General features: G+C 53.3%; 9 protein-coding genes across 9 annotated transcripts; 5 read left to right on the forward strand and 4 right to left on the reverse strand.

Moving 5' to 3' along the window:
- The first annotated feature begins 547 nt into the window (after positions 1-547).
- On the forward strand, positions 548-2,652 carry BKA58DRAFT_241661 (uncharacterized protein). The gene is made up of 3 exons (XM_046166678.1): positions 548-1,215; positions 1,271-1,929; positions 1,991-2,652. The coding sequence occupies exons 1-3, from the start codon at positions 800-802 to the stop codon at positions 2,644-2,646; spliced, it is 1,731 nt and encodes a 576-aa protein (XP_046022175.1). The 5' UTR covers positions 548-799; the 3' UTR covers positions 2,647-2,652.
- A 5-nt stretch (positions 2,653-2,657) lies between these two features.
- On the reverse strand, positions 2,658-3,323 carry BKA58DRAFT_443285 (uncharacterized protein; the record flags this gene model as incomplete). The annotated part of the gene is made up of 1 exon (XM_046173965.1): positions 2,658-3,323. The coding sequence occupies one exon, from the start codon at positions 3,321-3,323 to the stop codon at positions 2,658-2,660; it is 666 nt and encodes a 221-aa protein (XP_046022176.1).
- An 800-nt stretch (positions 3,324-4,123) lies between these two features.
- On the reverse strand, positions 4,124-5,364 carry BKA58DRAFT_322548 (uncharacterized protein; the record flags this gene model as incomplete). The annotated part of the gene is made up of 3 exons (XM_046167855.1): positions 4,124-4,860; positions 4,916-5,001; positions 5,051-5,364. The coding sequence occupies 3 exons, from the start codon at positions 5,362-5,364 to the stop codon at positions 4,124-4,126; spliced, it is 1,137 nt and encodes a 378-aa protein (XP_046022177.1).
- A 2,239-nt stretch (positions 5,365-7,603) lies between these two features.
- BKA58DRAFT_413984 (uncharacterized protein) lies at positions 7,604-8,716 on the reverse strand (the record flags this gene model as incomplete). Its single annotated transcript, XM_046172455.1, has 2 exons — positions 7,604-8,150; positions 8,304-8,716. 2 exons carry the CDS (start codon positions 8,714-8,716, stop codon positions 7,604-7,606), a joined length of 960 nt encoding a protein of 319 aa, XP_046022178.1.
- Positions 8,717-11,949: 3,233 nt separating this feature from the next.
- On the forward strand, positions 11,950-13,632 carry BKA58DRAFT_241733 (uncharacterized protein). Its single transcript, XM_046166679.1, has 2 exons — positions 11,950-12,620; positions 12,673-13,632. Exons 1-2 carry the CDS (start codon positions 12,033-12,035, stop codon positions 13,462-13,464), a joined length of 1,380 nt encoding a protein of 459 aa, XP_046022179.1. The 5' UTR covers positions 11,950-12,032; the 3' UTR covers positions 13,465-13,632.
- A 492-nt stretch (positions 13,633-14,124) lies between these two features.
- BKA58DRAFT_367365 (uncharacterized protein) lies at positions 14,125-15,401 on the forward strand (the record flags this gene model as incomplete). Its single annotated transcript, XM_046168910.1, has 2 exons — positions 14,125-14,351; positions 14,525-15,401. The coding sequence occupies exon 2, from the start codon at positions 14,538-14,540 to the stop codon at positions 15,399-15,401; it is 864 nt and encodes a 287-aa protein (XP_046022180.1). The 5' UTR covers positions 14,125-14,351; positions 14,525-14,537.
- Positions 15,402-17,954: 2,553 nt separating this feature from the next.
- BKA58DRAFT_322506 (DNA-repair protein rad2) lies at positions 17,955-19,287 on the reverse strand (the record flags this gene model as incomplete). The annotated part of the gene is made up of 3 exons (XM_046167852.1): positions 17,955-18,476; positions 18,526-19,087; positions 19,178-19,287. The coding sequence occupies 3 exons, from the start codon at positions 19,285-19,287 to the stop codon at positions 17,955-17,957; spliced, it is 1,194 nt and encodes a 397-aa protein (XP_046022181.1).
- Positions 19,288-19,530: 243 nt separating this feature from the next.
- Positions 19,531-21,501, forward strand: BKA58DRAFT_241779 (glutaryl-CoA dehydrogenase mitochondrial precursor). The gene is made up of 4 exons (XM_046166680.1): positions 19,531-19,981; positions 20,030-20,945; positions 20,992-21,101; positions 21,148-21,501. The coding sequence occupies exons 1-4, from the start codon at positions 19,774-19,776 to the stop codon at positions 21,192-21,194; spliced, it is 1,281 nt and encodes a 426-aa protein (XP_046022182.1). The 5' UTR covers positions 19,531-19,773; the 3' UTR covers positions 21,195-21,501.
- On the forward strand, positions 21,502-22,837 carry BKA58DRAFT_241780 (ubiquitin-conjugating enzyme E2-16 kDa). Its single transcript, XM_046166681.1, has 5 exons — positions 21,502-21,711; positions 21,811-21,951; positions 22,109-22,154; positions 22,256-22,469; positions 22,522-22,837. The coding sequence occupies exons 2-5, from the start codon at positions 21,908-21,910 to the stop codon at positions 22,659-22,661; spliced, it is 444 nt and encodes a 147-aa protein (XP_046022183.1). The 5' UTR covers positions 21,502-21,711; positions 21,811-21,907; the 3' UTR covers positions 22,662-22,837.
- Positions 22,838-22,845: the final 8 nt, after the last annotated feature.

Raw genomic sequence — 22,845 nt, forward strand, 5'->3', positions numbered from 1 at the left:
ATGCGGTCTGTGCGCCGCCCCGGGCCCGCAACCATGCGTCGCATCTAGCCCAGCCCTGAAATGCTTCTACGCTCCCGCCCTCATATTACCATCAACATATCAACATGGTAAGTTGAACTCCAGAACCCATACAAGTCCTCTGAGCGACAACCTAATGCCAAACGACAGCCTTCCAACTTACCTAATCTACGTCGACTGTTCGTAGAGGCGCGCAGCGAGGCGGAGGAGAGCGCGTACTCGAGGAAGGCCGTATGCTCACTTCATCAATACCAGTTCTGTGATTTGGGGAGCTGACACAATCACAGTTCTACAACCTTGCCATATTCATGTCATCAATCGCTGTCTTTAGCTTGGTCGCACAACGAATGGCTTCTGCAAAGGCTATCGGTTCATGACCTGAGAACACCACTACATCATGACCAACTCATGAGATAAGAAAGAGGAGCACGGCCCTTGCACTAAGAGTGCAAGAGGACGCAGTTCCTGTGCGCTTTATTATGGACAGACCTGGCGGCCGGCGCTTACTTGAACAACAACAACCCACCTCGGCGCTTGAGACAGCGATTTCATGAGTTCACGCCAACCATCCGCCAATCAATTTAGTGTCGGATGAATTACATGCCTGTTGCAAGTAGGTGAGGCGCGAAGTGATACTATGCACCCTACTAGTTTCCGACTTACCTGCATGTAACCCTGAATTGCGGCACAGTAGCAATACACCATATCAATAAGAGGACATGATGCTTCTTGCTTCTCAATCCATGCTCCTGGAGAGTTGTCGATCTTCAATTCTACAGACATGTTTCGTTCCGCGCCCGCAGTTCCCTTCCATCAATATAATGACATAAAGGACCGGCCCCTCATTCGAGCATCAACAACGTTCTACGACCGGATCGTCACTGATTGGTGGTGGTGGGAGCTACTCAGCTGGGTCGTTAGTTTCGGCTGTATGGCGGCTATCATAGGTGTGCTCTGGTATTATGATGGCAAACGGCAGCCAGAGTACTTAGTGACAGGCATCACGCTCAACGCATACGTTGCCGTCTTTGCTGCAGTCTCCAAGGCAGCATTGCTACTACCAATTTCCGAAGCCATTGGACAGTTGAAGTGGATTTGGTTTCGAGAAGAAGCTGCACTGTGGGATTTCCAACTCTTCGATGCAGCCAGTCGTGGGCCTTGGGGTGCAGCCATGCTTCTTATCAGAGCAAGGTGTAGGTAAGCGCTCTCACTATTCCCAGTACCATCGTTCTGCTTGCTCACACCCATGTAGACATCTTGTCTCACTGGCTGCCCTCATCACCATACTAGGCCTGGCATTCGAGCCCTTCTTCCAACAGATCGTTGCTTATCCTAATCGGATGGTAGCCGTTGGACCTGGCTCAATATGGGCAGCATTGAGTTTTATACCCCAGTTTCCGGTCAGCACCCGCCAAGGAAGCTGTAACAATGGTAGAGACCCGGCAATGACTGTGGCGATTGACAGAGTATTCAATGACCCGGACGCCGACATGAGCCCCCCCACGACGCAGTGCTCCACGGCTAATTGTACGTGGCCTACATATGCCACACTTGGTGTTGGCCATAGCTGTCAAGACGTGTCTTACCTCCTTGAATACCATTGTAAGAATCACACTGATCTACTGTTCTCACAGGGAAGTGTTATAGCGACGGATCCCTGTGGCTACAAAGTGAACAATACGTTTGTCACTGGTGTAGTAGGTAACTTGGGCTTTCGTACGGTGGTCACCTTATCGACAGTACTGGTCGAAACTCTTGATCTCATGCCGGCAGGCAACAATTACTGGAATAGCACGGTCTTCGGGAATTCGACTCTGCCAATCTTGGATTTCTACATCGGTTATACTCCCGGAGGTCCGGAAGCGACACTCAAAAACTCAACACCCGTATTGCTGGAATGCTTGATCACATGTAAGTCAAGTTACGCCTCCACTTCGCCTGACTGGTTGGCTGACTGGAGTTTTTGATTTAGGGAATGCTCAAATTATGGAATCTCGCTTTGTTCGCGGTTCATTGCAGGAATCCGTATTAGACACAATCGTCATACAACCGGAGTCTCTAGATGAAGACAGCCTTTGGCCCATAACTGCTAGCTTGGGATCGAACAGTACATTCCAGATCCTCAATGGTACTACGCAACGCCTCCGTGACTGGATTCTATCGGATCTTCCCTTTTACCTCTATCAAGATCCTGCGTACGAATTCGGGCTTTACTCTGGCATATGGCGCTTTCACCAAGTCGCACCTTACGACTTCGGAGGCTATCTCACCAACCTCACGAAAGCCATGACAAATGACATGAGATCACGATTCTCTGGCACGAAGCGAATTGATGGCACGGCATGGAGCTCAGAGCGTTTTGTGGAAATTCGCTGGGCTTGGATTACGCTGCCCGCGGTATCGCTTGTGGGAAGCTTAGTCTTGGTATGCGCAACGATTGCAAAAGGGAGAAAAAGCCAGGCACCGGTTTGGAAGTCGTCTTCATTGGCTACTCTGTTTCATGGTTTGTCAGAAGAAACGCGTAATCGCATCGGCCCAGACTCAGCGACCAGCCAGATTGAAGCCTTGTCGACGAAGCTGAGGGTGCGACTTTCATCCCAAGACGGAAGCGCGCGATTGATCGCTTGATGAACCCGGTTTTATGCACCTTCGTGTCCTCTCTTCAACCATCTTTGCCGACCTGGCATGGGTCTGATTGGCGCCTTCGCTAGTCTCTGCTCTCTTTTCTTCTCATAGAATTGCGTTATGAGATTCTTCCACTCCAACTTCCAGATCCATGCTCCCTGTTCTCCATTCCAGCTCACATGTCGTGGTACATGCATTTGGAGACCGGTCAATTGGTTTTGAGTGAAATGCACCCATACTGCAGCGGCCTCTAGTCGTTTCAGCGGTAGCACAGAGGTGTTCTTGAGCTCTTCGACGCTTTCCGCACGTGTTCCTTCGCTGAGTACACTCGGAGATCTGAAATGGATGTAGCGGCCATCGGAACTGAGGCCGTAAAATGACATACTCATTTGAGCGCGGGGTATTGGTGTACCGGGCCATAGCAGAGCTCCAGAAGTGGGATCGCGGCGCGGGAGTGAAAGCGTCATGGCGAACGCTGCGAGATAACTTGAGCTGAACAGCCTCTCAACGAGATCCCTGAACTGTGGTGAAACGCGGCGTACTGTGAGCCAGAGATGACTGGCTTCCTGGATACTCGTTTGTTCGAGGATGAGTAGCCATAGTTCAGCAGGCAAGGCTGACGTGGGTGCTCGCCCTATAGATGAGTATTGGGCTTGTCTAGTTGCTGCAGTTGGCGTCATGCTGCATTGTTATAAAGAGTTCGTTTCTGCAAGACGCGGTCGAAGCCATATATTGACGACTTGAACTTGTGAGTCACCCATGGTAGGCCTAACATTCCTAGGTAGCACAGCCCGCACTAAACTAGTCAGGCGCTGACGCATGCCTATATATGCAGGAAGGAACATTCATACGCTCAAGGATATGAAGAAAAGTTTACTTCGAGTCTACGCGAAAGTTGTCAAACATGTAGGTGCTGATGGGTCGATTAACGCGGATGTTAGCATGTCTGAAAGAAGGCTGGTCTAGTCAGCTTACGAAATGACGACATGCCTCGGTTGGGACATACCCACCAAGTATCACAAGTGAGAACTTGGCAGTATTCGAAACACACGTGCATGGTCGCTCGAAATCTTTCCGTGCCTGATCAGCAGCCTGAGACGGCAACGTCTCGTCGCCTTCAATGCGTCGCAGGCCCTTGAAGCCCAGATCTTGGGGTCTAATGCGCACACTAGCGATCCCCAAAGCTTGAGACAGACTGAAGACAGGATCTATGGATAAAACATTCAATAGTTGTACATTTCATGAATTGTAACTAAGCGCCGGGTAAAGAAACAGCGCCCTCAGAACCAGTCCAATGAAGCGCTTCGCTTCAATCTCCGTAGAGTGACCTTCCGTGCCCCTCTAGGGCAGAAAGTGCGTTCTATGTTACTACAGTAGTAGAAATTGTCATCAAAAGAAAAGCACCATTACTGCGTCTACCACCTTAAACCCCAAGCCCCTCATCAACTATCTCATCATTTCCCCGGGTTCCGTAATGTGTTCAAGCAACGAAGTCGCGGGCTGCGAAGCTGCGGCGGTTGAAGCGACCACGACCGCGACCACGACCGAAGCCGCCAAAGCCACCTTGTCCTCCCTGACCTCCTCCTTGGCCGCCTTGGCCACCCTGCTGACCGCCCTGCTGACCACCTTGCTGGCCTCCTTGTTGACCGCCCTGTTGACCGTTGTTCTGACCACCTTGTTGACCATTGTTACCGCCGTTGTTTTGTCCATTGTTCTGGCCATTGTTGCCACCGTTGTTGCCACCGTTGTTACCGCCGCCGCCGCCGCCGCCAACAGTGAACCTCACACAGTCATCTTGAGGACCACGTTGAGCGACAGGCATGACAACAGGCTGATGGTTGGAGGCAGAGGTAATGGAGCAAGCACGGTAGTTACCGGCAGGGAGACCAGCAGCAAGGTTGGCAGTGAGAAGACCATTGCCGTCACCAGCGTCGTTGATACCCTTGAAGAAAGCAAAGGTCTGAGCATCAGGAGGGTTGTTGGCGTCATTGCCCATGTCCTGGACGGAGATATGGGTGTGGCCGATGACTTTACCGCCCTGGAGCGTCTGTGGGGCGGCGTAGTAGGTGTTGTCAGGGTTGGTGAAAGACCCGGCCGCCAAGTTGGTGATCTTGACGGAGAAGTCGATCGGCTCGCCTGCGTTCTTGTTGTCATTGTTCTTGGGGTCAGTGAAGACCGCAGAGATCATGTTGCCGACACCAGGAATATCACCCATGACTATTGGAAAGTTAGCAGCTGCCTTCTTGAGCATGCGTGTTCGGCTGAAGCTTACCGATACCGTTGCAGGATCCCTCCTTGACCTGGAGACCGTTGGTGAGGGTCTTGCCTTGGCAGAAGTTGATGAAGTTGGCTTGGTCACTGGTCTAGTTAGCAAGGGATTTGTACAAAGACGTGCGTGCCAACATACGTGAGAGATGCGGCTTGTCCATCTTCCTTGCCCTGGTCGAATCCATCGGACTGACTGGCTTTTTGAACAACAGCAGGGTTGAGGGCTAGGTTACCACCACCACCGCCATTGTTGCCTCCGTTGTTACCACCATTGTTGCCGCCATTGTTCTGACCGTTGTTCTGGCCATTGTTCTGGCCATTGTTGCCTCCGTTCTGGCCGTTGTTCTGTCCGTTGTTGCCGCCGTTTTGACCGTTGTTTCCACCTTGGCCGCCAAATTGGGCGTTGGCAACACCGGCTGCAAGCAGCATAGGGATGAGGGTTGAGAAGCGCATGATGATAGCTTCAGGAAAAGAAGTTAGGATTGGTAAAAGAGTGGAGTCCGGCTAGCGGTGGATTACAAAAAAGGCAGATACGTTCAACGTAATCTGAATGAAGAATTAAGAGGAAGAGAAAGGAATGTAACCCTCAACTGCAGAACCGGAGTTTGTAATGGAACAAGCGACTGATGATGGTGAGGAAAGCAAGATATCTGAGGAATCGCATTGCCTTAAGTCCTTGGCGAGCGAATACAAGGCAAAGAGCAACCTGGTAAGGCGGCTCGTGGTTCCTCGGGCATGAAACCCACGATGAAGGCAGAGACGTCTCAAACCCACCCATACCGACATCGATAACGTCGCGCACGGGGCGCTGGCATCAACTGGCGCCCTACCGCTGACTGAGGCTGGCATGGCAGCCTCTCCGGAACGAGAATGCGCCAGGCATTGAAGAGGAGGTCCGAGAAACGGTTCGTGTAAGAGGTGTGCAAGAACCCCAACAGCGCTAACCCAAACAGGACGCACTAGCCGCCCTTCAGGCTCGAGCCAGGCATCTTCTAAATTTTGAGGAGAGCACGCTCAAACTCCTATGATGCCTTGCCATGCGCCATAATAGCAACCGAATGCACGGCAGGATTGTGTAACTGGCTTCCGATATCCGTTCGTTACCACTGCAACACCAGCGGGGAAATTTGGTTTACTCGCTGCGACCCACTTTGCGACCCACGCCTCCTCCATGAGCCTCACTGAGTTGTCGGAAGTCATGTGCGGCATCTACAAACAAGGTTGGTACGTGCTGTCACTGTCTCGATTTTGACGGATGTGACAGGTGACAGTTGAAGGGCTACAGAGTAGCAAGTACGCATCCTGCGTCTGCACGCACTGTATTGGATTCCAGAGTCAATCGGTCCTCTTTGTAACAACATACGATGGCGGCAATTCTTAATCCGAGATCGATAAAGATCGATGTTTGCTGTTTGGGATGCTGCCGTGCCAAGTTGTCACGCCCACTCACCAACTCCACTGTGGACGTGGCGCCCAGACGAAATGGCGTTGTATCGACGTACCTCCCCACCATTAACAGGAATGTGTATACCCATTCTCGAAGATCTGCACTCTGCTCCATCGGCTCTGCAAGCGACGATGCCACCTTCGGCCCACTTTCAACGACCGTGCCCTCGGCAAAAGGAACTGAGACAGCTACTGTCAAACCCCGCTACAGGTTCGCTCCTTCAACGTCGTGAAGGATTACGGAATCAGGGTTGCCGTATTTGGGTTGGTGTCCACGGGTCGCTCGGCTTGCCTGAGGCAGGAGGTGTCTTCAGGCACGGAGGATCTACATCTGTAACCAACACCCGCAGAAACTCCTCAGGTTCCAGTCTCTGTGACGCAAATCCTCGAGGTTGGGATTTTCTGATTAACAATCTCAAGCAAGCTTACGTGCGTTCTCTTCTTCGGATCTATCCCTTCCATGAATTGTACCGCGCCGTCTTCGAGGAGTTGTCGTGACACGCTTCGGTCCTGATCCATCTCAACTGTCACAAGGAGGCTTACAAGCGGCGACTATACATACGCGTTCTTTCGAATGTATCAACTTCGATACCCTCAGACGGTCAACTCCCAAGCTCGACCACAACATCATGACCGCCAACGCACAGCTCCATGACGATCATGAAAACCTGAACAGCTCTCCGAGACAGACAGTACTGCTCTCCATCTCAGATGATCAGCCATCCCACTATCGTCTGTACTGCATGGCCTTCAACGAAGAAGTACGAGGCAGTCGGGGTCTCCTCTATGTTGACAAGTCCAGGTAGGTTCACAGATGCGGCTGCACATAAGTGTTCTGTCGGATCTGTCGTCTTCCATACTTCCATACAGTCAGCTCCCAGGCTCTACCACAATCATCACGAACGCCAATCTACGGCTCCATGACGATCATGATCAACCATCTCACTATGGGCTGTACCGCGCAGACTTGGACGAAGGACTACAATGGATCTAGAGCTCTTCTCATGTTAACAAGATTAAGCAGGTCTACAGGTATCGACTGTACATACGCCTTCTTTCGAATCTGTGGTCTTGCATACTTATAGCGATCCATCAGTGCGCGATGTCGTACTCTCTCTCTGCCATCCATCTCATTTACTATTGCTGCGATGACTATGCCATACGGGCCACCCTCAACCTCTGCAACGCGTACGACGACCATGCGGGAACCTACTCTCGAACGAGAACCATCGCAAATACGAAAGGCTCAGACAGTCAACCGCCCCTCCATGACCTGCACTGCGCTCCCTTCCAAGAAAAGCTGCGCGACACGCTTGTCCTCATTCATCTCGACCTCGATGAAGATTTCGCTTCGCCTCCCCATCTCTACACCCTGAACGATCTCATACTTGAACTTCTTGGTTCCTTCTTCTGCTGTCTGCGACAAATACGCTGCCAAATCGCTGGCGGCGCTACCGGTAGCCGGATCTTCTAAGGGACCCTCGATCATCCTCGTCCTTAGCTTCGTCACGCCATCGTCGCTCCTTCCCGCCCGAACAAAGAAATATGTTCCAATGAATGTCTCGTCCCAGCCCTGATCCAGGCCCTCGACGGAGAGAGACTGGCCAGCTAGCGATACCATGCTCAGTGCCTCTTCGGATTCCAGTTCGACCAGAACGAATGTCATGCCCTTGACTATCGAGACGATGGCATGGTCATCTTTGACTTTAACTTTGCCTTGCTGATGGGCTTCAGCCAATCGCGGCTGGAGAGCGAACAATTCGTCCTTGGTATACCTCTTATTGTGGATATGACTGCGCTGATTAGCTTCGATATACACACATCTGCAGCACCCCAGGTCGCCGGACCGCTCTCAGACCGTGGGTCTGGAACGCCCCGAACTAACCATCGTGATGCAGACGCTCTAGACAGGCCGAGGAAGGACAATATCAAATGTAGGAACATACACGTCATGAGGGATCGAAGCCTTCGCCGTCTTCTTGCCGCAATCGTACCGCAACCCAACACGCCCAGCTTTCAGGTTGAAACTCGCTTCCATGACACCGCTGCTGACGCCACGCTCCCGAGCCGTCCTTCCCAAGACATAGCAGGCCGTGCCCACAGTAGGGTGTCCGGCGAACGGCAGTTCTCGCGAGGTCATGAAGATGTCGACGGTCCATTGGTCCTCTGCCGCACCATCTGCGTGTTCGTGCAAGAAGGTCGTCTCCGATAGGTTGAACTCTCGCGCGATTGTTTGCTTTTGTTCCTGGTTTAGGGTCCGGCCAGGCGGGATGCGCACAATGGCCAGCGGGTTTCCGCCGTATGGCTGCGAGGTGAAGACATCCACGGTCACGAAGTCGAGCTGCGAGGAAGATGCCATGGTCAAAGTATCCGAAATGACAGATTGATGGTTGGTATTCAGCATTGCTCTGGCTTTGTAAATACGTGGGTGAGATGACTCATCAATGAACCTGCATGCTCCACCGCAGGATTTCGCTACCACGCCCTACATGTCACATAGATTTTACGTTTCAATCCATTCTATATAATTTCAAATCCCTCTCGCCGTGTGTATTCGCCGTTCATTCTGATGGAGGTCTTGCTGCAGCTCAAAAGGATGGTACCGAGGACAGCCCGCCAAGCATACCGAGGTTGTGCATCTAGAAGGCTACATGAAGGCGCGATGTACGCATGGCGTCTGTATCTGTCATGTTCGGGAGCACAGTCCTTTGCATCGGTCTTGGCAGTATTTTCTATCTCCGAACGTGAGGCTGCGGTCGTGAGGCTGTGCAGTCGTTGCGCGAACACCATCCAAGGATCACTAGCCCGCCGTTACGTGTCCTTCCGGCTTACCCGAAGAAGTACCTGAGGCCTGGCTGAAAGTACTGTAAGGTCAACCCTACCTTATGCGTGCTATGATACAACAATGTACCTGGCTATAGTAGCATCTCTAAGCTGTCATGTCAGGAGGTTTGAAGTTACCGCATGGGGTAATGAGAAAGCTGAGATGTGGTACTTCCCTCGGCGACTACGCACTAGCTGTTCGCGCGACGACCGTGTCACGGAGAACAGCGAGAGTGGAAACCTCCGCAGGAAACCTGATGAGATGATCGCAGTCTTGCAGTTGAACCAAACTTGAGAACACCAGAGTGGCTTGCATCTTCGATCCCAGATCAGAGGTCGACTACGCCACCAGGAGAAGGCATGACAACATGGCTGGCCATAGCAAGGGACTGATTTGAAATCTCATGCCCTGTTTGCTTCAGCTGCCCCCCGTGTGCGTGGCGGCGTGAAGTCGATCTTCAATGCGCATGAATGTTCTTGCAACGATGGTGTTGCTTCCCAAAGGGGAAGCAATTTTGGGCCGCAACGAATGAGACACTGCAACGTTAGGTGTGGGGACGAAACGGGGGATGCTGGCCACGCTCTGCCCAGGTGCGAGCAGATCGACGCGGAGATTATTTTCAACGGTCTTTATCGATTTGTACAAACGCATCCTGGCATCGTTGTGCTAGCTGCGTTTGTTCCTGCGCGGCTGTGGGTTGTTGAGAAGAACCACCGGCGTTTGTACCCGCGGCTGACTGGCCTGTGAGGATTATTGTCACACGGTATGGCGTCAAGGCCAGCGAAAAGGGACCAATAGCTCGTCAATCTGGCGATGTGCAGTACAATCGCACAGCTTCGATCGATGAAATGAGATAATTTCGGCTCGTGCAACGATCGAGTTGCCCTCGGTCTTGCAGTGTGTGGTCTGCAAGCGAGAAGGAGCACTGGTGATAGGACAGGAGTCAGGACGATCCTTCGCGTTACCTTTACCAGTCCGATCTCCAACGCGTACATGCTGCTGCACCGCGGCCCAAGGCCATGAGCATGCAGTCTATACTTGTTGGTACCTTAGGTATACTCGAGGGGCCTCAATCACATGCATCGGAAACTGTCCGACGGCAGCGGGCGAGACTTCCACCCATCTCCTAAATCATAGTGTGCGGAAGCAAGATTTTGACATGTCAAGCGCGTCGCGTTGTTTGTTGACATGCGATAGCAGACGCTGTTATGATGCTTTTTGTTATATGAGCAATCTTTTATCGGAGCTGCAAACACCCCACTCGGCTGCAGGGTTGCACAACGGGGGCAGGGGCCGTGAGCGGTGATAAGTTCGCATGGCTGCAGCTCCGAGTCTGCAAGGTACATCGCGTTTGCGAATGTGCTGGCTCCAGGGTATGGGTCGTGAATCTAGGCTACAAGAGTCAAGTTCAGAGGTTTCATCGTCTACGGGCCTGCAGCGCCGCAATCCTTATCGCTACACATTGCCACAAAATTGTCGAGATGACGCGGATCATGAGGAATTGGGTAAGGTTCGCAAGTGGCCAACTTTGCCATGTTTCTGTGCCATATTGACGTGCCTGAAGATAGGGTTTTTGCATTGAGAGGTCAAAATGCCGATGCAGGCCCAACCCTGTGCTCTGACAGTCGCAGCTACCGCGATGTCCTTATTGGTAGTGCGGAAGAATCGAAAATGGGGTTGCATGTGCATGTGCATTCTGCAAGGTCCAAGTGCTCTCTCGAGGGGACATGCATCGGCACCCAGGATGATGCGGTCGAGTCCCAAGTGGAGACTGCATGTAGAAAGACTAGCCTTTGTCGTCGGTGAATTGAGTTAGGGCGGCGCAGAGTTCGCGTGCGGTTGGGCAGACGTAACACGATTCAGAAGCCACCAAAGCAGACCTTGGAATGTCGACAGCGGCGGACCCTTTGCGGCCAGGATCAGCCTGTGCCACAAGTGCAGGCTGTGGGTTGCTTCTGGTTCTTCTCCATGTTTTGGTTCGACCATGGTACTGCTGTTGGCGCCCTGAGAGTGACGTCTCAGGGTCCTCAGGGGACGCCCGGAGATGCACGTCGTACCAGCGCGACTGTGTATAGCGCGAGGCAATGATTGGGATCATTGGGAGCAGCTGTGCCTGACTCGGGGCGGGGTCGGCAGCAAGCCTGACGCACTCGAGCTGAAAGGCGTTGCTGTGAGTGAGATAGCTAGGCCGTCTTGGTCGTGGTTCTCGGGGAAGCTGGAAGCCCCTGTCACTGACGCCACTCATGCAAGTGCGAAAGCGACCATCACGGGCCCTCACTCAGGGATCATGAGAAGAAGCGTTGACTAGAGCAAACGCAAAACCCTTTCTGTATACCTACCCGACGTCTGCCCGTTCCAGCCCTCTGCGATCGTCTGCTCCTCATAACCCCGTCCTACACCACCACTGCCACTTGACCCTGCACCGCTGTGTTTGTCCTTCTTTTTTGCTTACCGTGCTCATAACCGCCCTGCCCCGTCGCACATTGCAACGCCAGCCACACTGGACATTCCACCATCAACCTTGCCTGGAGCGACTCGACGTGGATTCACCAAGAGCCGTGTTACCAGCTGCCTGCACTTCCGCATTGTCTGTAGTGCTTGATACCTTGCCTCTCCGGTCGCGCCTTCCTTTCTTCTCGTCAAAGCTACGACCACCCCACCAAACCCCACGCGCCGCCCGCTAGCCCTACTTCCCCCGGGCCGCCTTTTCTCCTCGTCAACACCCTCAACTCCAACCTCGCTTTCGCTTCTCGGGGATCGCATTCCGTTCGTTGCTTTTCTGCGATACGCGCAACTCTAGCGCTGCGCCATCGCCGGAACCATTCGCCGCACTTTTCACGTGCTCTTCAAAATGGCATCAAATCATTCCCGGAGCGCGTCGGACGAGAACCACAACTCAATGGCATACATTCTCGAACACGTATTACAGTACCCTGGCAGCTACGACATCCCTCTGAAGACCATGTACGAGCTCAACCGCGTGGACCGCGCCCAACCCATCCCCAAAGGCTATGCCAAGTCTGGCAACACATCACCAGTTTCCAGCTCATTCGCATGGAACACGACAGAAGCCGCAACCATGAGCTTCACCTCGTCGTTGATGAACCAGCTCAAAGCGTTACCCACACGGACCAGCGCACTGCCACCCGCCTTTATCGTAAACTTTGTTACCCGCACCTTCATGCCCGAGCCAGCTGATGTCGACTGGAGCCAAGCTTTGACTGCGCTCGACTACCTGAAGGACCTAGAGACGCGACGACGCAGGGAGATGGCTACCACGTTCGAGGCCCTCGACGTCCACAGGGACACATGGGACGCCGACATGGCCCGTGTCGCTGAAAAGGCACCTGGCATCGCACTCTGGATTAACAACCTCGAAGGCAAGAACCGGAAAGCTGAGTCGTACTATGCTCAGCTATGGGTCGGGCTCCGCCGATGGGTACGTTATCTGACTTCCTTCTCACGTGATGTCAACTGACATTGTCTGGCAGATCATGATCAACCATCTCTCTGACGAAGAGTTCAACAAGCTCAACTGCATTAGCTACCTCAACACCCTCTTTCCTCCTGTACATGCCCAGACCAAGCTTCCCTCGCAGTTCCTGAACCACGAAGCTCTGAAAGAAGAACGCCAGATCTTCTTCGAACTGATTAGCCAGGTGCAGAGGAGAGGACCCGATGTCTTACTTCCTCTCATCAACCGGGACAAGCGCCCGGAAGATCAGACTGGCTGGCCCACTGTCCAGAGGATCGTCGACAAGTACCTTCGTGTCGCGCAGAACATGATTCAAGACTGCATCGCTACCCACGGCCCAGAGTCGTTTGATCGCTACATGAACGGACCTGGAAAGGAGAAGAAGCATGACTCCGGTGTCAGTTTTGGTTCCGAGCGCCGGCCCAGCGTACAATCTAGCGTGCACGAGAAGCAGGCGCCCGAGCCCATGCTGAGCTACACCCCGTCCATCAAGGGTCTCAGCAAGCTTGAGAGGATTACTCGCGAGTTCAAGCGCATGCGAGTCAAGCCCCGGCCTGAAGTCGAAGAGATAACGCAATTCAATCAGCGGGCCGCCGCTGACCACATTCCCCAGACCGGGGCGAATGCTGGAAAGAAGTCGCTCAAAAAGGCCCGATCGCTCGCCAGTCTCAAGTTCGGCAACGGCAGCTCGGCGTCACTGGCTAGCAGAAAGGGCAGCGATGCTCTGGCATTCGACGCAGACGAGATGAAGAAGCATCGCGCGATATACGAGGCTTCGGTCAGCAAGAACACCCACGCGCATGCGTAGACGGCGGAGCAGCTGTTCACGACGGCCTTTACGACTTCACGACGACTCGTATCTTCACCACGAGTCAATGTAGTATGTTCACATGCGCTCACGAATCCACGGCTCATACCGCACTATTCGGACCGATTGGCAACGCGATGCCTAGACAACATGGAGACCTGGCATCGCCGCAAAAGCATGCAGGCGTTCCGAGTCGTTTTATTAGAGTACCCCATTGTTTTCTTTTCTGGCACCGCGAAGATGTCCCGACGTCTCGCTGCCGCTTTCAGTTGTATGACCTTTCTTAGCGGGCGTTGTCAGAAGCAATACCTTCGCAGGTCAAAATTTTTATTTCCATGTTAGTACATTCAGCTCATGTGATCTATGACGGATACAGCATGGCGTTCAGGAAACCGGGTGCATGGCAAATGGCGTACTACAACGAATTGTTTTTGGAAGCATGTTTCTTTTCCTCGGCTGTACATACGAAAAGGCACGCGACTGCGTTGCTGCGGAACACGCATCAATATCCGAGATACTTAGTGTAATTGTGTCGTCTCAGACATGGACGAGTAATGGATAATACACACACACATCACAATCAGCTTGTTTGAGCATGGCGCGTATATCGCATTCGTGTTATTGGCGGCCTTGCCATCAGGTGAGGAGCAGAGCCGCGCAGGAACGAGGCTGCCGTTGCTGACCTTCCGTATTGAACCTCATGGTTTCACGCAAAGGACTGCCTTGCCCTCGCGTAGACGTCGCAGTATGGGATTAGCAAAGTTTGTTTTGCAAAATCAATGGACCTCGACTCAGGACCCTGGCGTACGTAAACTTTGTTTTTAATCACATTGCCCACTGAGCCCGCAGCTGTTCCCACATGCGTCTGCAAGCACAACAACAACAAGGTAAGTCGCCCCCGCCACGCCTTGCCGCATGCAGCCCGGGTTCGGGTGCCCGTTGCAACGTCAGTGGACAGGACATGGAATCCTTCACGTGCATTTTCGGCGGGCAGGCGAAAATGCACTCGCATCACATCCCCCCGGCTTGGAAGGGCCCCGAAGCTAACCGTCCACGCAAGATCAGCACCCGATATGGCAACACGCATACCGAACGCGGGCCCGACTTCTGACGACGCCCGCCATGCCGGCCGCCCGTCACCTGCGCACGCGTCTGACGCGCCTGAAGCAGCCTCATCCGCGACGCGTGTAGCCAAACCCTGTCCCCGTCCCCGTCCGACGTCCCCCGTCGCCGCCGCACCGCCCAGACGTACCTTCTTCGACCCCTGGAATAGCTCCGGTACAGGCCATCAGCGCGCTGAGAATCGCCTCGGAGGCTCCACTTCATGGCGCGCCTCACGGAGCCTCAAGCTGGGCGAGCAGTTCAGGGCTGGCAGGCAGGGTGGCAAGAGAGTCGCGGATACAGTGGGTGCAGGGAGTGAGGACTTTGGCAAGGATGGCCGCAAGGACAATGGCAGCTGGGAGAAGGGCGCGAAAGGTCTGAGGACCGGCGGACAGAAGAGCCTGGCCGAGCTATGGGCTGCCAGCAAGGCGGGCAGCAGCAGAAAGCCGTCACAGGAGAAGGATATCGGCATTGCGGATGTCTCTAAACATGCGCCAGACGTGGGGACAGACTCAGACACGCACCCCCAGAGTGACGTCTCTTCAGCCTCGTCAAAGCTTTCCGAAAAGCAGATATTCACCGGCCTCTGTTTCTACCTCAACGGCTCCACCGCCCCTCTAGTCTCAGACCACAAACTCAAGCAACTCTGCGCTGCCCACGGCGCTAGCCACTCGATATCTCTCGGCCGCCGAACCGTAACGCACGTCATACTTGGCCGTGTAAACTGCATTGGCAGTGGAGGTGGTGCAGGCGGCGGCCTCGCAGCAAGCAAGATCCAGAAGGAGATTACTCGTACAGGTGGCAAGACTGTCAAGTTCATCAATGCGGAATGGTAAGCGGACAGCAAAGTAAGCCTTTGGGCTTGCGCATCTCCCGTCCATCACAGCTTGTCCGGTTGTTTCACACGGGATTGCGCATGTGATCAGGGTTTATGCACAACATATACATCCGCTGTGTCAAGACATTGTTTAAGACGTCGACTGGCTAACACGTTGAACAGGGTTTTAGACAGCATCAAAGCCGGGCGCCGCCTCCCAGAGTCTCGCTATTCGCCGCTAAAACTAGCGCACCAGTCTCAAAGTAGCGTACTGGATATGATGCGCATTGGTGCTACGAGTTCGAAGCAGCAGCAAGAGCAGCAGCAGGGATGAGAACCCAACCTCGCTTTCCCTTGTCACCAGCAACCACGCAACTCTCGCCGGATCGACGACATATTACCCCGTTGAGCACTCGCCTAACATGTGTATACCTGGACTCATCCATTGATACATACAACTATACCCACATCCCAAAACGGTAAAAAGCGTGTCCGAAGACCCTTGAAACACGCCTACCATACAACAAACCTTCCCTTTTCCAGCGTCAAAAAACGCGCATCATTCACATGATAGTGCTAATGTACATGCCACGCGAGTCTACACCGGCCGGTGTAGATCCACTTTACAGCTGCAGCAACTGAAACGTTGTCTGTGGGGAAGTTCGTCCGGGACCCGCGTTCGCGCATTCGTCGATCAATCAACATGTTTTTGCTTTCGAACAAACCGCCAACGCTGTCGTGAAGACCCTGGACCCTTGGAAACTCTAAGTTGCGTGATAACGTGGCGCGATTTTTTGGGCTAGTCAGTTCGTTAGGGTTGCGTTCGGCTTGCGCTATACCTGCCGTGGATTTTCCGTGGGAGGCATCGCTGATATGCTGAGTTGTTACGTTTGATAGATTGTTATCTTGATTCTGATGGAGGAGTAGATAGCTAGAAATTGGCTCATTCAGTGCTAGCGCAATTTACTCCATTAACATCCTCCATACCTACACCCATACAATCAAGTGTAGACAACGACACCAAAAACCTGTTCTACCAAACTCTCCGGCTCACGTTGCAACCGAACAACATCAGGCAGGCCAGCCGAACAGTCTACTCCCTTAACAAACGCAACTATGAACCACTCTAACGCGGAAGCATCCGTCAATAGCGCAAAAGCAGGCATCCGTCGATGTCAACGCTGGCTGGCGCGACCGCTGCTGGCTGCAAACAGCACTGGCGTGAACTCTCTCTGTTCTATCCATCCGTCAGTCAATCAGATGTCATGTCGCATCAACGCCAACGCCAACGTCAACGCCAGCGTCAGAACGTAACCTCCCCCACCTAAACATTCTAGCTCCCACGCCTCGTTTCGGCCTTGATGGAACCTCGGGAAAAATACTTGGGTAACCAAAGTTTTCCCGCTCGTTTCGAACCAAAGTCGCTTGCAAAGGTAATCAAGATTGAGTGGTTGGTTTGGCCGGTTCAACGACTGTTCGCTGAACCTAGGTTCGATGTGGTAGTGCGTGCGCGTGGCCGTGGTGGGATAAGCCGCGCAAGGGCAGCGTCGAAGGTAAGTGCTGAATTGGATTGGACCCTGGATGGATGGATGGATGGATGGATGCGCCATGTTTGGCAGGTGCAGGTAAGTTCCGCGTGTCGTTCGCCCGTTGTTTATCGTTTCATGAGGCGTGTTTCGTGCCTGGCGTGACTCGTTACGAGAATGGGTGTATGGTTCCGTGGGGGGGGACTATTGTTACGGGTTTACTCTGTGCTGACCTGGCTATGATGGAAAGGGGTGGTGGCTATTACTTCACTTTCTGTAACAAAGAGCTGCGGATGTAATGTTTGCCGATGGTGAGTGATGAGATTACTAGTGTCTCTTGCCCGAGCAGTCGCAGCGCTAGGGTAGTGTGTTGTGATACTTTAGTTGGAGGCGTTGGAGACATAGAGTTCGGTTCGCCGGATTACTTTCATTCCGTCTTGAGATGACGATGGTGATGGTGGTAGGTTTGATGTGATGTGCAGTAGTAGGAACAGGATGGCGGGTATCGGGAGAGATGTCAGAGGCGAACTTGGTGAAAGTCGGCGATATCCCTAACTCTGCACAAGGCGATATTGTTCGTTGTGATCTTATCCGTAAATGGTGCAGTTGATCGTAGGAAGTAAACAACGCATTGCACGTCGTATTTGTTAGCCGTAAAGAATTGAGAGTGATGAAATAAATTTCAGAATTTGACAGGTGAGGAATCAGTATAAGATAAGGCGAAAGCAGATGCTCAACACATTCTTGAGATGCATACTGGGACTTAAACCCGGATACATTGTGCAAAGAAACAAGAAGACGGGTATCAAGTCAAAATGTGTATAGACACTCAGGCGTATAAGATAGAAATCGTGCATGTTACATTGTTAAATTCCCTGGATTGATATAGAACGAAGCTACATATCGAGACACCATAAAGTAGACATGATATGACGAACCATATACGTGTCGTATGCCTTGAAAACGCCATAAGCCCACCGGTATCACTATCCCATAAACGCCCTTTTCGCGCAAACTCCGATGCTGCCTCCCCTTCTCATCATGCTCTAACCAGCAGTCCTCGGCTTAGCCTTGGCCTGCTTCTTTGCCTTCGCATCAGCCTTCTGCTTCTTCTTCTTCTCTTCGAGCTTCTCCTCTGCCTTGCGCTTGAGACTAGCCTTCTCATCAGCGGTCTTCTCAATCGGCTTGAAGAAGCCCTCCAGCCTACTCTGCTGCGCTGTCTTCATGTTCTTCTGTAGCTTGGCTGCTCCGTTGCGCACCCTGTCTTCGTTGAAGTGCTTCTCCTCGACTAGGAACTTGACAAGGCCTTCTACGTCTGGGGCTTCCCACTTGAAGTCACATTCTGGGTCGTCGGCAGGTCGCACGTCGGGCTCGAGGAAGAGGAGGCGCGCATCGGCGAATGGCCAATCGTCGGGGATGGTGAGCTTCTTGGAGGATTGGGATTTGATGTGTTCGACGACGCCTTCGAGGTCGGTATGCTCGCGGATGAGTTTGAGGGCGGTGCTAGGGCCGATGCCTTTGATGGGGTCTAGGTAATCGCAGCCGAGGAGGATGCAGAGGTCGATGAACTGGCAATGGTTAGTTCACCATAGGATGAGGATAAGGGTTGGTTCGTACCTGTTTCCGCTCCATGTTCAGACCTTCAAGCACCTTGTCCAGGTGGATCTCCAGGATGGGCTCTTTGCGCTGCTCGCTAAAGGTCAAGTGTCGCAGCAGGATGGGCGAATCAAAAGTAAGAGTGTCCATGTCCTCTGAAGCAGCAGCGTACACTTTGCCTCCTCTAGCCAGCACAGCACACTGCGCTTCAGCCTCGGTCGGTGCGACAATGTACGGGATGCCCATGAGCTTAAGCAACCGCTGGCACTCCTCGTTGTGCTCCCTCGTGACCCTGACTGTCCGCCGCGAGAACTTCTCGACGTCCTCTGCTGTACCAGTCTCTTTCGCCTCCTCAGCCGCCGCGTGTGCCTCTGTCTTGCGCTGGAAACGCTTTGCGAGCTCGCCGGACTTGAGCTTGGGTGGAGCGCCATCGAAGACGTAGAGGGGCTTGATGCCGTTGTCGACCATGCGCATTGTGCGATAGAAGAGACCCATGAGATGTGATGTGGTTTCGCCCGTCTCGCTCATGAGCTGCTGGCCATCGGAGCGGACCGCGATGAGGAAACTGTAAATGCTCATAGATCTACACAATATTAGATTGGGGAGCCATGGAGGGGTTGATGTGCATACGCATCCTAAATTTGTTAGCGATTGACCGCGTAGGTAAGACGACAGCAGACGTACTATAGCGACTTTGCGTCCAAACTGGTTCTTGATCTCGCCCTTCTTGATTGCCTCTGGCGAATGCTCCTCAATGAGCTGGTAAAGGTGTTTGATACCCATGGCGACTGGTTTCCTCTGATTATTGTACGAGCTTCGAATAGGGTTGAGGTGCTGTTAGCCCAGGGTGTTGTGTGTAGAAGCGTAGGCGACTGCGTGGTGGCTGGAGAAAGTGACGCCAGCGATCGTCACGACGCGTTCGCGTCTCACCGCGCGCAGTCACGGCCTACATTTCTTGGCACTGCTACCCCACATTTTGCCTGTCATCGCTTAGTGAGGCTCTGCATGCGTTCCATGCGATGCATCTCGGATCTGGTATCTGCAACTCGTGATCCCGCCAAATCCTTCAATTGCCGCGTGTCTGGAGTGATGATGCTAGCTTTCTTGCCACCGCGGAGTGCTTCCGAACCGCCTGCCGCGGTTCTTTCAACGGTGGGACTTCCGAGGCCAACTTCATCCAATTACGCAGATTCTCGTGAGAACCCGGGTATAACTGTCACTTTTGTGTAGCTGAGGCCCTTTCTGCATTCCTGATCACACGACTCCAAAATGCTGCGACCAACATACAGACATGCCACCAGGCAATTGCGCACCCCACTCCGGTCTGCGGCTCTCGGTAAACGGTACCTACATGCTCCAGTCAAGTTTGACTGGCAAGACCCATTGAACACAAGCAACCTGTTCACAGAGGAAGAGCAAGCCATCTCAGAGACAGCAGAGTCATATTGCCAAGAGCGTATGCTGCCGAGGGTGCTAGGTACATATACCGTTGTTGGGGAGTCTACAGCCAGCTGACGTTCTTCAGATGCCTACCGCAATGAGAACTTTGACAGAAAGATCATTGAGGAAATGGGTGAGCTTGGACTACTGGGCGCAAGCATCCAGGGCTATGAGTGTGCAGGAGTCAGCAGTGTTGCCGCAGGTCTGATCACCAGAGCTGTGGAGAGAGTCGATTCTGGCTATCGTTCCGGTTACTCGGTCCAAAGCTCACTTGCCATGGGAGGTATCGAGGAGTTTGGATCTGAAGAGCTGAAGGAGCGTCTCCTGCCGAAAATGGCCAAGGGCCAACTCCTAGGTTGCTTTGGTCTGACTGAACCCAACCACGGATCCGATCCAGGCTCTCTGGAGACAACTGCCAAGCCACATCCGACCAAGAAGGGCTACTACTCTCTGTCTGGATCAAAGACGTGGATCACAAACTCGCCCATTGCTGACGTCCTTCTCGTCTGGGCGAAGCTGCAGGAAACGGGCAAGATCCGTGGCTTTGTCATTGAGCGCGACCAATGTCCACCAGGTACTCTCGAGACTCCGCCAATCAAGAACAAGAACGGTCTGCGGGCATCCATTACCGGCATGATCCAGCTTGACGAGTGTCCTGTGTCGGAAGCCAACATGTTCCCAGAGGTCGAGGGTTTGAAGGGACCCTTCAGTTGTCTCAACTCGGCCAGATATGGCATTGCCTGGGGTACGATCGGTGCTCTCGAGGACTGCATTGCGAGAACCCGCGAGTACGCCCTCGAGAGGAAACAGTTCAAGAACAACCCGATTGCCAAGTACCAGCTTGTGCAGAAGAAGCTGGCCGACGCAACGACGGATGCTGCATACGGTATTCTTGCTGCCCACCAAGTCGGAAGGCTCAAGGACGAGGGCAAAGCTGCACCTGAGATGATCTCTATGATCAAGAGACAGAACTGCGACCGAGCCCTGATCAATGCGCGAACGTAAGTAGCACCAAGCGCTTGAACGAAAAGTGCTGACTGTGAGCAGACTGCAAGAAGTGTTTGGTGGAAACGCAGTATCCGATGAGTACGGGATCGGAAGACATGTTGCCAACTTGTTTGTGACGCAGACATATGAGGGCCAGAGCGACATCCACTGTGAGTATCATCGAAACGTGTCTCGACTCTGACTAACTCTTATCAGCTTTGATCCTTGGTCGCGCAATCACGGGTCTGCAAGCATTCTGCTAATGGTGAGATATACTCAGGTTGTTGCTGTACCACCAACAAGAATACATAGAAGCGCAACCAATCACAAGCAACATGTCAGCTGTAGGCGCCTAGCAGTGGTACGCATGCAGGCAATGTTTATTTAGAAGTAAATGCATATCAAACCCAGCGACTCTTGCCTCGAACGCGGCAAGTATCACATCTGATTGCTCGTATCCACAGTGCCGTTCGCCACCCGAGTAAAGGCCTCGCTATCGCCTAATGTCTGGTGACTAAGTCAAGTTAGAAGCAGGCGTGAATGTCCATGTCAGCCTTGACACATCTTCTCCAGGCTTCGATAGGTCGCCACGCAGCGCGGTTGCTGGGTAGAAACGCTCGGTGGAAATGTGGGCAGCGACAGTTGGGCGGTCAGCTTTGTCTCGCCTCTTGCGGTTGGCTCCTCACACATGATAAATACAAACGCCCCTGCTCCAGCCCCATAGTGCAAAACAGCGTGCTTCTACAGCGTGACCGTCTTTGTCTTCCCACAGAGTCAGAGGTGAGTGAGTTAAAGAGTGGCGGATGAGCTTTCCGCGCTGACACGCCGCACTTACTTTCTTTGGATCCCCGCCGCTAACTAACCGCCTTGCCTGCGCAGACATCCCACTTCAACTCTTCAACACCAACTCGCTCGACCCCAACACCCGCGATACCCGTCACCACCACTCCACACACCACACATACACACAGCAGCCATGGCTCTCAAGCGCATTAACAAGGAGTTGACTGATCTCGGCCGGTACGTGACCTATCTCCCTGCCCTCGTGGCTGGCGGCGAGGCTCGCTCTTTTGCTTGCATGGCCACGACCGGATGCGGGGCCCTCGAACAAGGCCGCAACGCCTTGGCCCCGCGAAAACACGACGAGAAGAACATTTAGCTGACATGTTACCTCTAGTGACCCTCCCTCTTCCTGTTCAGCTGGCCCCATTGGAGATGATCTGGTACGTCACTCTTCGTGAAGACAGCCACGCGGCTGAGGCGCTTGCCAATACGCCCGTGGGCGAACGAAAACCACACCGGACATGATACTGACAACACACAGTTTCACTGGCAAGCAACCATCATGGGTCCCGGCGACTCACCATATTCCGGCGGTGTCTTCTTCCTAGCAATCCACTTCCCAACCGACTACCCCTTCAAGCCCCCGAAGGTCAACTTCACCACCCGCATCTACCACCCCAACATCAACTCCAACGGCAGCATCTGCTTGGACATTCTGCGAGACCAATGGAGCCCTGCTCTGACCATCTCAAAGGGTGCGTCTACCCAATTCTTTTGACAAGCAGAATCTATACTAACAACTCACAGTGCTGCTGAGTATCTGCTCGATGCTGACAGACCCGAACCCTGACGACCCGCTCGTCCCCGAGATCGCACACGTCTACAAGACCGACCGGTCCCGCTACGAATCGACGGCGCGCGAGTGGACCCGAAAGTACGCCATCTAGGTCCTCGAAGCGCACAAAGGGCGTCAAGACTGGTGCGGCGGAGAGCGTGTCTTTTGTCGTTAGCATCTGCGAAAGGGAGGCTAGGATGATGGTTAGGGGCAGACTTTCATGGGCATGGTAGTGACTGATGGGGTTTTTACACTTGTACTACGGCGTGCATGCTGGACTGGGGTTCATAGCATCT

Source organism: Alternaria rosae, assembly GCF_020736505.1.
Source record: "Alternaria rosae strain MPI-PUGE-AT-0040 chromosome Unknown BKA58scaffold_9, whole genome shotgun sequence".
NCBI lineage: Eukaryota > Fungi > Ascomycota > Dothideomycetes > Pleosporales > Pleosporaceae > Alternaria > Alternaria rosae.

Excerpts from the sequence above, each read along its gene's own strand:
- BKA58DRAFT_241661 (XM_046166678.1), top strand. The coding sequence starts at position 800 with ATGTTTCGTTCCGCGCCCGCAGTTCCCTTCCATCAATATAATGACATA. Across the intron at positions 1,216-1,270 it reads CTTATCAGAGCAAGGTGTAG|ACATCTTGTCTCACTGGCTG; the intron begins GTAAGCGCTCTC and ends ACACCCATGTAG. Across the intron at positions 1,930-1,990 it reads GCTGGAATGCTTGATCACAT|GGAATGCTCAAATTATGGAA; the intron begins GTAAGTCAAGTT and ends TTTTTGATTTAG.
- BKA58DRAFT_241733 (XM_046166679.1), top strand. The coding sequence starts at position 12,033 with ATGGCATCAAATCATTCCCGGAGCGCGTCGGACGAGAACCACAACTCA. Across the intron at positions 12,621-12,672 it reads GGGTCGGGCTCCGCCGATGG|ATCATGATCAACCATCTCTC; the intron begins GTACGTTATCTG and ends ATTGTCTGGCAG.
- BKA58DRAFT_241779 (XM_046166680.1), top strand. The coding sequence starts at position 19,774 with ATGCTGCGACCAACATACAGACATGCCACCAGGCAATTGCGCACCCCA. Across the intron at positions 19,982-20,029 it reads TATGCTGCCGAGGGTGCTAG|ATGCCTACCGCAATGAGAAC; the intron begins GTACATATACCG and ends GACGTTCTTCAG. Across the intron at positions 21,102-21,147 it reads GGGCCAGAGCGACATCCACT|CTTTGATCCTTGGTCGCGCA; the intron begins GTGAGTATCATC and ends AACTCTTATCAG.
- BKA58DRAFT_241780 (XM_046166681.1), top strand. The coding sequence starts at position 21,908 with ATGGCTCTCAAGCGCATTAACAAGGAGTTGACTGATCTCGGCCG. Across the intron at positions 21,952-22,108 it reads GAGTTGACTGATCTCGGCCG|TGACCCTCCCTCTTCCTGTT; the intron begins GTACGTGACCTA and ends TGTTACCTCTAG. Across the intron at positions 22,155-22,255 it reads GCCCCATTGGAGATGATCTG|TTTCACTGGCAAGCAACCAT; the intron begins GTACGTCACTCT and ends GACAACACACAG.